This window comes from Psittacula echo, assembly GCF_963264785.1.
Source record: "Psittacula echo genome assembly, chromosome: 2".
Lineage (NCBI taxonomy): Eukaryota > Metazoa > Chordata > Aves > Psittaciformes > Psittacidae > Psittacula > Psittacula echo.
Window position 1 is genome coordinate 36,492,464 of NC_137737.1, and position 12,814 is coordinate 36,505,277.

Below are 12,814 nucleotides of genomic sequence, written 5' to 3' on the forward strand. Positions count from 1 at the left end.
TGCTGTATCCCCCTTCTTTCATTTTGTTTATATCACAGTATCACAGTATGCTAGAGATTGGAAGGGACCTCAAAAGATCATCTAGTCCAATCCCCCTGCCAGAGCAGGAACACCTAGATAAGGTTACATAGGAATGTGTCCAGGCGGGTTTTGAATGTCTCCAGAGAAGGAGACTCCACAACCTCCCTGGGCAGCCTGTTCCAGTGTTCTGTCACCCTCACTGAGAAGAAGTTTCTTCTCAAGTTTAAGTGGAACCTCTTGTGTTCCACTTTGTACCCATTACCCCTTGTCCTATCATTGTTTGCCACTGAGAAGAGCCTGGCTCCATCCTCATGACACTCCCCCTTTATATATTTATATACACTAATAAGGTCCCCCCGCAGTCTCCTCTTCTCCAAACTATAGAGACCCAGCTCCCTCAGCCTTTCCTCATAAGGGAGATGCTCCACTCCCTTAATCATCTCAGTTGCCCTGCGCTGGACTCTCTCCAGCAGGTCCCTGTCCTTCTTGAACTGAGGGGCCCAGAACTGGACACAATATTCCAGATGTGGTCTCACCAGGGCAGAGTAGAGGGGAAGGAGGACCTCTCTCGACCTACTGACCACCCCCCTTCTAATACACCCCAGGATGCCATTGGCCTTCTTGGCCACAAGGGCACAGTGTTGGCTCATGGTCATCCTGCCGTCCACTAGGACCCCCAGGTCCCTCTCCCCTACACTACTCTCTAACAGGTCGTTCCCCAACCTATACTGGAACCTGGGGTTGTTCCTGCCCAGATGCAGGACTCTACACTTTCCCTTGTTATATTTCATCAAGTTTCTCCCTGCTCAACTCTCCAGCCTGTCCAGGTCCCGCTGGATGGCAGCACAGCCTTCTGGCGTGTCAGCCACTCCTCCCAGCTTAGTGTCATCAGCAAACTTGCTGACAGTACACTCAATTCCCTCATCTAAATCATTGATGAATATATTAAATAATACTGGTCCCAGTACTGACCCTTGAGGCACTCCACTAGATACAGGCCTCCAACTAGACTCCGCCCCATAGACTACAACTCTCTGGCTTCTGTCCTTCAGCCAGTTCGCAGTCCACCTCACTACCTGATCATCCAGGCCACACTTCCTCAATTTAGCTATGAGGATGCTGTGGGAGACTGTGTCAAATGCTTATATGCTGCATCCCTTTTCTCTCTTTTGTTGACAAAGCATGGAGGAGGGGAAGCTCATACTGAAATGGATAAATATCTTTGCTCACACACCTGAGAAACAAAGGTACAATGTTACTTCTCTCTGCAGCTGTTTTCCCAATTACTTGTGGCTACACTGAAATACAGAGACTAGGAACCTTTCTACTGATAAGCCAAATCCTGTATTTCTGTAAAAGACAGACAGACTGATGTACAGGAAAGCAAAGAAGGCTGCAATTAATATCCTGAAATAAGGATATTTTCAATTCAATTAACTGCTTCAATGAACACAGAAAAAAAAAAAGGTTAAATAATCTGAAAAATCTGGGGATTGTTTGGGGATTGTTGTATTTTCTATTAAGCTTTAAGGCTGCTGTCCACAATAGTGTCATTAAATTAAGTTTTTAACTGTGTAAGCAAAATTATATGGTAACAGACATCCAATTTGACATTCGGTATAAATTATAGCCTACAGTATAAAGTTAAAGGATTAGTATATGGAAGGTCTGGTTAAGATAAATTTGACCACAATTGCAAGTATCTTTTGATACCTGCAACCATGGCTTCTGGAAGGACAAGCTAACACAATGGATAAAATGCATGGATTTTACTCAACCTTCCTTAAATGTAACACAACTGTTCTCCAGCAATGCAGCACCCATTCCATAGTCTCAAAATTACTTGGTTCTCCAAGTACTTTACTACCTTTGAAATCATAAGAAAGGTTGTCCCTCCCCCCTTTTTGTTTGAATATATGACAGCCCTTCATATACTGTAGCAGGTGCTGAAGAAAAATGCTTTTCTATTAAGTCAGGAATGTCACTACTCGGGTTGTGAGACAGCAGGCAGACCTTCATCATTTTTGCAAAAGTTACCTCCAGGGAAAACCATCAGCATGTTTTATTTCCACACTATCAACTCTTATCACAGAACATCATTCTCCAAAGACAGCCATTTGAATAATACTTCAGTCTTGACAATAGCTGACAGACGAAGAAACATATGAAATTAAACACAGTGCCTACTAATAAAGTGCTAAATATGAGTTGAGGAAAAAAAAAAAAAAAAAGACAAAAAAGAAAACTGGACCATTACTCCACTCATTACAATACAGATCCAGGAACTGGGAGCCATTACTATGTTAAATCCTGAAAAACTGTTTACAGAAGTTTTAAAGCAGTAAAAGAATGGAAGCAAACACTGTGCCAAAATTAGTGAAAAGGCATAGTTATTGAAGCCAAAGTGGTGGCAGGTTCATTGGCACTGGAAAGGAATGGCAGCTCACCTCAGCACCCACAGACAAAATTTAATTCCCACCATACCTTTGTGCTGTTAAGATTTTTTTCTTCTGTCAGAAAAAACACCAAAAGTGAATCCTTTTCCTTCTCTCAAACTCATATTTGATCACTTTTAAACCAAGTTAATTTAAAATTGTATGGAACAACAGAACTGAAGAGAAGCAAATTAACATGTTAAATATTTATTTTAGGAATGTTGATAAAAATAACATGAACATCTTCAATATTGTACATTTTTTCAATGGATAATATACAGCAAGGAAGGTTATTTAAAGTGTACAGAATAAATGGGAACTTGCAGCGCAGATGGAGAAAAGCTCTTTGCTTGTTGTGTCATATTGGTAAGCTACTAACACGGCTCAACTAATCGTCTCTATGAAAAGAAAGACAGGAAATAAATCACATTATGGAAGTATCAAAAAAAATGAAAGGTTACAAAAATACTGCTTTCCTACTGTATTGGGTCTGGGTGGGATGGAGGTAACTTTCTGCATAGCAGCCTACACGGTGCTTTGCTTTGGATCTGTGGCTAGAATAGTGCAGATAACACACCAATGCTTTGGCTTTTGCTGAGCAGCACTTGCACAGCATAGAGGTTTCATTTTTCCTATTCTGCCCACTCTACCAGGTTAGACAATGAGCTGGGAGGGGACACAGCTGGGACAGATGGCCAGAACTGACCATAGAGAGATTCCAGGCTATAGATCATTGTACTCAGCACAAAAATTGATGGAAGGGGAGGCAGAGGCCTACTTCCGGGAGGTGGTGACTCCCTTTTTCCTCCTATCCTTTTCTTAGCTTATTAAACTGTCTTTATCTCAGTCCAAGAGTTTTCTCGCCTTTGCTGTTCTCATTCTCTCCCTCATCCCACTGGAGGGAGGGAACAAGCTGCTGGGGTGGTGCTCAGCCAGGGTGGCCAGGGTTAACCCTGGTAAAATGCAGAATCTGGCAACATTTTTTGGTTAATTATATATTAATCTTACAGAAGAAAGTGTTCACACAGACTGATGCTTCTGCTTGGATTTAGGCACACATAACTACGCTTACTTCAAGAATGACCCTCTTCCAATTTTGCTAACTACAGCAATTTCTTTTTCACATCATTATGTATGTATTAGTATTTCCACACTGAGTTTGAAAAATTCAGAGACATATATGCTCCCCTCTCTTATCCCTTAGACACCACACTCTTGAAGATCTTTTTCCAGAGGGGAAAAAAACCTTCACCCAATTCTGGTAGCACAGAAGAATGTGCCTGGTGTATTTTCTCATCAATATCAGCAACAGCTATTTCTGCTGTGTGAAGCTGTGCTTCCATATTGCCTTTTTTTCATAAAATAAAAGATACAGTAGGGAAATATCTTTATTTAGGAACATGGCAGCAAGTGTTTTAAGTGGCAGTTAAGACTGAATGCAAATGCATGATCGTGCCTATCAGCTATCTACATCAATAAAATATAGTTTTAAGAGGAGGAAAAATAGTATTTCACACTTTAATGTCACCATAAAGAAAAAAAAAAAAAATCAGCCAACATTTCAACAACCAAAGCGTCTATAAAAAAATTAGTTCTACATAGACAGAAGACAGAAACATGTATTTCATGAAATCTTTATCCAACCCTGGTTTTACAACCAGGAAACAAACCCAAACCAAAACAAAAAAATGAAAATCAAATGACAATTTTTTGAGAAAAAAGAAGCAAAAGCAAGCTCAAAGGGCAAAAGAAAACAAACTATTTTCCTGCATTCCGGAGGTACAGCTCTAGTGGAAGGTGCTCAGCTTTATTCATTCTCAAATCTGCTGTATGGATTATCAGAATCCTGGAGAAGACCTGTAAAACAAAACAAGACTGCATTGATCATTTTCTTACCAGTATTACATAAAAACCTTGACTTACTGACCTCACTGTAATAGGTACTCCATATAACAAAACCAAAAAGCAATTCTTGTCTTGTAATAATTGCTCTATTACACAAACAGTCAAGTATAATAACAAATTGAAAGCTTTCTTAAGCACTCTCATTTCTCAGCCTATAATAACTAACTGGTCTTTCATGATTTAGCAGGGAGAGAACATTTAAAAATTCTTAAAGAAAAAACATTTCTCATTTGTGAGGTATACCCTGCAAAATGCATTTGCGAGAGTCCAGTCTACAAAAATCTAAGCATAAAGATGGCTCAGAAAGAACAGATTCAGACTGGCCAGTTTATAAATTCAAGTGACTGTAAGATCATCATCCTTTTAAAATACAAGCTGCTGCTACTTTGACTTAGTTGTATCTTGATTATACACAGACATCTGTCATGTTTAGCCACCTACAGCATTTCTGCAACAGGACAATAATCTTTAAGAACAAATGAAGACCACTTCTACATGCACTGAAACCTCTGGGGACAAGAATAAGAGCATCACTTAATCCAAGTTGCAGTATGTTTCCGTCATGAAGATTCTTAATGACTTTACCAGAATACAGTTACAGAAAGCATCACAAAGCCATCCAATTAGGCTGAGTGTCTGATAACGTCCTGTAAGGGCTAGTTAAGTAATCACTCTTCCATACAGTAATTATTTCAAAGAGACTTTAAATCACATTTGGGCTAGACACAAGTGCATACTGAAAATAAGGGAGTCCCATAAGAGCACAGAGGCCAATCTTTTGTTGTGAAAGAAAACAAACGCTGCCACTGTCTTTTCTACCATGATCTTTACAGTGATGTTTGGACAGTTCTCTAGCTCATTTATTTAGAACACAGAGACAGAAGACAGCTAAGCCAAACAACCCCAATACACAAATGTTCAGATTCACAACCGTGGAAGAGAAAGATGACACTAGTCACTGCCAAACCTTGTAAGAACTTCCCTCAGACCTTTTCGCACCATATCTCTTTTCCACATGCATCTGCACACAGATATTGAACATTCACTGTTTATCTGAAAGTCAAAAGCTAATGGCAATGAAAGACTATACCCTGTTAAATTTTTGAACTGCCAGGGGATTTTAGGATGTCAATCAAGAAGCACAACTGCTTAGTGCTGACTGTTGTATCAGTAACTGCAACTAGCTACCTGACAGGGAACGGCAAATATTAAGGAATAATTATGAAAAATCCTATAATATTCGAGTACAAATACTCAAATTCACAAGATTAGAAGCAGTCAATTTGTAAAAAGTTAAAATAAAAACCAGACCTCATATGTAATGGCCCTTATTTGTCAAAGAAGGGGTAAGTCGGTCACATTTATAAAGCTTCAACCAGGGAACATTAAATACAGTCTATTTAGTACTGTGGCACAGTACCTTGCATCAAAGGTACTACCCCTTTCTGTAATTGCTTTAAAACAAAACTAAAATCTCTTGAGCATTTGAGGAATAAGAATATGGTTAGATGACAGCATTGTCAAAAATCACCTGTAATATTTTGAGATCTTGAGATTTTTATATTTTTAAAAGCTCAGAAAGCAGTTACTTCTCAAGTTTTAATCTTACCTTTCCTGCGTTTAAACAAAGAGTTTAATGCCTGTTAAATCTACTTCAGCTGACAGGTAAGCTAACACAGCCAAAAAAGCTGTTATCCTCGGCATACATTCAACCTTTAGGGCCTTCAGGTAACATTCCCACATTAATATAACCCCAAAACCAAATACAGAGAAGAAACATTTGCTTTATTTCCAGACCACTACCCCCTCCTTCCTCCAGACATGTTAATACTCTGGCAGCTAGGATCTATGGGTCCCAATATATTTAGTTACCTGAAAGACAACTGAATAGCCCAACTTTCAAAAATTCTTGCAGTACTTCTGTATTTCACCCCTCCCAAATACAAAAAACACATCTATACAACATTTACAGAACACAGTAACAGTATTAGAAATTAATGTATTTTTATTACAATTGACATTGCAAAAACTCCCTGCACATTTCTAAGTTTCACTTAGAAATGAAGGCACCAAACAAAAAAAAATTTCCACAAAGTAACAAGATGTACCAGGTTCTCTGCCAAAATTAACTTACGTTGCTGACTTCTCTCTCTCGAGTCTGGCAAGTGCTCATTATGCCTTTATTATATCAATTTAAGATACATACCTGACACTTCACAGCTCTGAAACTAGCACACTGAAACACTAGACACCCTTCTCTTACAGCTTAAACAGCTGAAATCAAATAGAAACAATGGTCTACACCCAGTAGTGCCTATTTCAAATTAATCAGAGGATGGTGAAAGACTCCTGATAAACTTTTCCTACGCCACTCTGAGAAGCAAATATATTCTTATCCACCTCTTCCCCAAAATATTCAGCCAAACCCATTTTAGATAACTAGTCCTCATATTTCAAATGAATGTGTCATTTTTACTCATTATTGCAAATGCCATTCCCAGTCATACTTGCTTTAATTTTAATGAATTATGTTTAGGATGAATAGATATAATTATCACCAGTGAGACATTAGTATGGTTAACTTAAAATTTCCCTGATCTGTTTTATTGTGCAACACTGGAACTAAACAGGTCTTAAGAACTATGGGTCAATCCAGTGTGGTCATGACTTCGAAAAATTCATTTCCCAGGAAAGAAGGTACTCCAAAAGAAAAGGCAAACTCTCCTTGCAAACAAAGATAGCCACAGAAGCTATGGCTGACAGACCTTGCTCTTAGCTTTGCTCTCAAATATGCATCCAGTGTTTAAATTTCTTTTATCAGCATTCTAAGTACCTCACAAGATTACATTATGCGAGAGAAGAGAGACAGCAGCTCATCTCTTACACCAGTTCTTACCGAAGAAGCTGTATTAGGCTCCAGTAAGTGGACAAAAACAATCTAGATAGACATTAAAAAAGGAGCATGACAAAAAGCTGCTGTCAGCTGCCACAGCTGCTCTTAACTGTGACACTCAAAGAGAAGCTGCAAGCCTATGCTAATTGGATAGCATGTCTGCTTCAACTAAAGCTCATGCATTGCCTTGAACCAGACACAAGTTGTCTCTCTCAACCGTTTCCAATTTGACATGAGAGCAGCTACCCAACTTGTAAATTACACTTAGGGGTTCAGAGCAGCTAGATGTTTGTAGCTCCAGGAGTCTTGTTTGCAATAAAGTCCATTACATATTACTGCTGAACTTTATTATTGACACACAGGGCACTTACAAGAACTTTTAACATTTTATTTATATTTACCTTCTTTTTGAGGTTAATATTTGACCTACTTAGTATTTAAGAAACTTAAAAATTTGGAAGGTATAGTAGTCAAGCATCTTTCACTTGCCTGTATGAAGTGATGTATGAAGCCTATTAATGTGTGAAATGATAAAGCAATTTTAAGAAATTAATACCTCTTTCCAGCATATTCAGTATCATATACTATGCTAACTATGCAGCTTCTCAGTCATCAAGATTCCTCACCACATATTAGCACTGCCCAAAAACTGAGTATGTGAAACAAAAAACTCTATATGCTGAAGCCCCCCCAGTTTGTTGCGTATCTTCTCTCCTTATTATACTTTTCCTATTTTTAACACTCAGATTAACGACTTCATTCTTAACCAACTATATAGCTTTCAGTGCACAGCAATATAGAGTTTCCCTGCTTTGCATTCAGAACACTAAAGAAGGTCATGACAAGGTATCTATCTCGAATAGAAGGAACATTTACTGTGACAAACTACTGAATATAAAAATCAACATCTCATAAAATAAAGGAGATAGGATTACATATCATTAATTAGCTGATCAAAACATTTGCAGAACTGAAGCAAATGGTGTGGAAGCCCAAAATCATGAAAGGCAATAATTTGTAAAAATTAAGAGAAAGTATCTTTCCACTAATACCAGGCACAATTCTGAAATAAATAAAGCAGCTTCTCAGTAATGCTATACTGAACATACAATAGCACCAAATGCAGCAGCAATTAAATTGTAGATCCTTTGTATACTACACAAGCTGCAAAGTATTCTGAATTCTATTTTAAATTTTTCTAACAGTCAACATGTAATTTGTGTAATCATACTGCATTCATATATATGAGCAAATGAAAAATACTATCAAATTGTGCAACAAAGAAACAATTCAAAGTGTGTATTCCTGGTTGCTAAAGCTCTCTATTGCTTCCAATGCTCCCAAAGGACTGTGGCTAGAGTGACACCTGCAATGCATTATAAATGTGTAATTACCATTTAAATGGGGTAAAGAAGGCTGGTGGATGAAATGGGAAAAGGCATTCCCTTAAAGCCAACCAAATACTGAAATTTCAGGCATGATCATCTTAATCTACTAAGTCAGGTTAACAAAGTCATTGTCCTTCCGCCACTCATCCATGCCTACTTAACTGAGAATCCTCTCTGCAGTGCACAAGAGTGTAAAATAATCTCGTGTCTCCATAATTATTTGCAGCAATTTTTATTAGATTATATTTAATATGGTAACATATGTATTTACTAGACAGTGAAAAATAATGAAGACTGAAGATCCAAGGCTATAGCAAGACTTACTCTATATTACGTCTCACTGAATTATTTTGACAATCATTTGTCTGTATGTTATCAGACTATAAACTATATACATCAGCAATAATATTTAGGGATTTCAGAATTTATACGTATCTTGTCTTTCATTTTTTTCTCAGTCACATACATCCTTTCAGGATGCGCCAACCATTCACATAATAGTTCGGTTTCTATTTAGGACAAAAATGATTTATAATAATCCAGGCCTCAAATAGATATATCTGACAATATAAATTGATCTTTGCATATGCAATAAAGCAAACCTTTCAATAAATGAATTTTATATAGAAGTTTCCTATTGAAATTCCTCATGAAAGTCAATATTCCAAGAAGATGCAACAAAGCATTCTGCAAAGGTCTAAAAGTTAAGCACTGAAAATTTTCTTCACCAAAATGTAGGACCATCCAGAGACAACTGAACTAGTTTCACAGCAGAACATAACTGAACACAGCCTTTTGAAACATCACTTAACACCAGAGTGCAGTGCTTTGATACACTAACTGCTACACTTCATTCCGGACCTGTTCACTTCCTCTTAGGTGCACTGCCTCAAGGAAATGCAAAGTTATAGCACGTACAGAATGTACAGTTATAGCTGTACAGAATGCTGAATGGAGATATAGCCATTGTCTTCAGTTCTTCACATCTAGCCCAATGATTCAAACTTGTTCAGACAGAAGAAACCTTAGAGTCAAAGGAGAAACATACACAAAAGGCTTGCATTGTTATGACATTGTTTGGATTGTTTGTGGTTTTTTAAATCTGGACTATTGTTGTCAACCTCTCAAACCTCTTGAAACTGAATTGTGATTGGGATACAGGGTCAATTATTCTATAAAATAACATAGGACTGAAGTCATGCCTGATTTTTAACAATATTTACTTCTGGTTTCTACAACATTCTTCCTCCTGCAGCTCAACCTTCACAGTGAAGTTTTTCTCCATTCCAGCAAAGGGACATACTTTTGCAAATGTTCACCAGGCAGAGAATTCTCTATAGAGATTGTCTGTATCACTTCTGCAGCAGCCAAAGGGCAGGCTGCAGATACATCAAGGCATTCCCAGACTCTGCCAATCAGTTTAACAAGAGGATGAAAATTAACAGTTCTGAGTGACTGTTCAGACCCCTAGAATCACCTTCTCTGACATTAGCACAATTTGCATAATAAGTGCAGCATAGTTTTAGCATATCTGCTTCTGAATATACAGTACTATTAACCCTATGAACAAATCAAGTGAAAAGTGCAAGCACTGACAAGCCTAGATAATAAAGCCTCCTATACAACACAGCAGTCTTGTGATGCTCTTCTCCCACCAGGCAACAGCTTCACTTAAAAACAAAGAAAGACCAACAACTTTAATCCCTATGTTAGGCTTCAACCTCCATCCCTCTTTAAGCTTGATTTAAAAAGCTTGTTATCTGCTACTCAATCTTCCCTCAATAACCATGAGTCTACCTACTAGCCAGTTTTAACTAGATAAAACCCCAAAATGGTACTTTAACTTAGTCAGAGACAGAAAGAACTACTTATTTTAATCAATATATTTAAATGCCCACCCCAAGCAAACATCCCATCGAGCATGTTGTCTCTTGCCCAGTGGGCAAGTGAGTGTGGGAAGAGAACAGGAGCATAATAGTGATGAGATCAGGTGTTCAGGTGACAGAAGATATGCATCAGTAGGAAACTGCTTGATTACTTCTGCTGCTCATGAAGCAGCTTGTTTCTGCTGTGAATTTTAATAATTAGGAAAAAGGAGTCAATTTAGATACTGAGTATCAACCCAAGATTACCACATACCATACTTCTTACGTATTTCATCATGCTTCAGTTTTCTTTCATGTTTCCTGCAACAAATAAAAGCATAAGAAAAATATTCAGACTGGTTTGAGCTGTAAAATATAATTATATCTGAAAGAGATGACAGCATTTTTTAAATTAGTATGCAATTACAATTTTTTTAATCACATTTGTCAGTTATATATCTTATCTTTCCATATACTTAAGATTCCTTATAACTTCTCGCTAATCAATGTAAAAATAAGACATACTTGCAAGCACAAAGAAAATACTGTTTTTTCTATACAGAAGTAATACATCCACATCTATGTACACATACACACACTGAAGTATTCATCTATACATAAGGTGCAATACTGGAACAGTCCCTAATGCATTGCAGCAGGGAGCCTAACTGTAAAATTTAGCTGCGAGTACAGTGTCCTTCAATCCTAATTCAATACAGTAATTCTAAAAAGATGAAAGGTATATTACTGTTTTGTTTAAACAGTACAGCAAGTATAACTGAAAGCTACCAGTTTCAAAAAATCCAGCATGACCTCCTGTTGTGGTTTAAGTCCAGGCCACAATTTAGAACCACACAGTCTACTTCCCCCCCGCCACCCCCCTTTCTTCCTTCCACTCCTGGAGGGACGGGGAGGAGAATCGAAAGAATGCAACTCCCATGGGTTGAGATAAGAACAGTTTAATAACTAAGGTATAACACAAATCACTACTGCTACCACCAATAACAATAACGATAATGGAAATAACAAGGGAAAAGAATACAACACCTCACCACCTGCTGACCGATACCTCGCCCCCACCCCAGCAGTGCTCCAGCCCTTCTGGGTAACTCTTAGTTACATCCTGGGCATGACGTGCTGTGGTATGGAATACCTCTTTGGCTAGGTGGTGTCAGGTGTCCTGTCCCTGCTTCCTCATGGCTTCCCCTCCTCCCTGGCGGAGCATGAGACTCACAAAGTCCTTGGTCAGGGTAAACATTCTGACCAGCAACTGAAAACATCGGTTTTATCAGTACTGTCCGCAGGCCGAAAGTCAAAACCACAGCGCTGCACCAGCTACTATGAAGGAGAAAAATGACTGCTACTGCTAAACCAGGACACCTCCATATAAACTAAAATATGCTGCTAATATAAAAATTGGATGCCTCTAGTTATGTTATCTAATCATAAGATAGTTTTCAAGACTGAATCCAATATTGCCAAACTTTAATTATTCACACAAAGCAAATGAGTCTGTTTCTTTTTCCCCTTCCCCCTCTGCAAAGAGGAGAAAATGAAGGAAGTCTAAATGAAATTGTCTCATCATTCTTCAGATAATTTTCCTACATTCCAAAGGAAGCATCTATTTTGCTTAGTTCAAAACCAAACAAAATAAGCTCTTACACAACTGTTTCACTAGGATGATCTAGGATCTATATATTTTGAGGAAAGAACATAGAATTTGGCAAAAGAATGCTCCTGTAACAAAAAAAGTACACTGTTGGCCCTATCAAAATTCTACCCGCTCAGACAAGTTGTGACTTTTGGCTGATCCTAATTTGCACATATACAGCAGAAAGCTGTTAAGCACTGACAGCTTAATTCACCGAAGATCCCATCTGCCCTATGCACATTCCACCTCCAAACAATTCCTACTGCTAATCAGATCCTGTGTGTCCTCGGAAACAATTATCATGCTTCCTACAGAGCTAAGGGGCTGAAATGGCCTTTCCCTGCAACTGGCACTTCTGGAAAGCATGCAGATAAAGCGTGATGAGAAAACCAAACAAGACCAACTCAAAACTTTCCACTACTATTTCCGTGAAATACCTACCTCCTCTTATATCCCTTTCCACTATTTAAGCCCAGACAGCACAGGAAACAAAGCAACTTGGCCAAACTGCAAGAGGAGGAGAAACTGGGGAAATCAAGATTAAATGAGAAGTCATGTAGAGGAAGAAAGTCAGAACTGAGAGGTTGAAGAGAACAGGAAGAAGAGGAGCCAACTTTACCTACTGAAGGTAACCTGATCACAGGATTCTTGCTTTG

At 38.3% G+C, this 12,814-nt stretch overlaps 1 protein-coding gene across 3 annotated transcripts in view; it reads right to left on the minus strand.

Moving 5' to 3' along the window:
* Positions 1–4,074: 4,074 nt before the first annotated feature.
* Positions 4,075–12,814, minus strand: part of LOC308233063 (pituitary tumor-transforming gene 1 protein-interacting protein-like) — a 29,913-nt gene continuing 21,173 nt past the window's right edge. For all 3 annotated transcript variants that reach the window (XM_080639622.1, XM_080639621.1, XM_080639623.1), the window contains 2 exons: positions 10,782–10,828; positions 4,075–4,313 (listed from right to left, as the gene is read on the minus strand). In XM_080639622.1, coding sequence (XP_080495748.1) covers positions 4,264–4,313; positions 10,782–10,828 — 97 coding nt within the window. In that variant the 3' untranslated portion in view covers positions 4,075–4,263. The remainder of the gene's footprint in view (positions 4,314–10,781; positions 10,829–12,814) is intronic.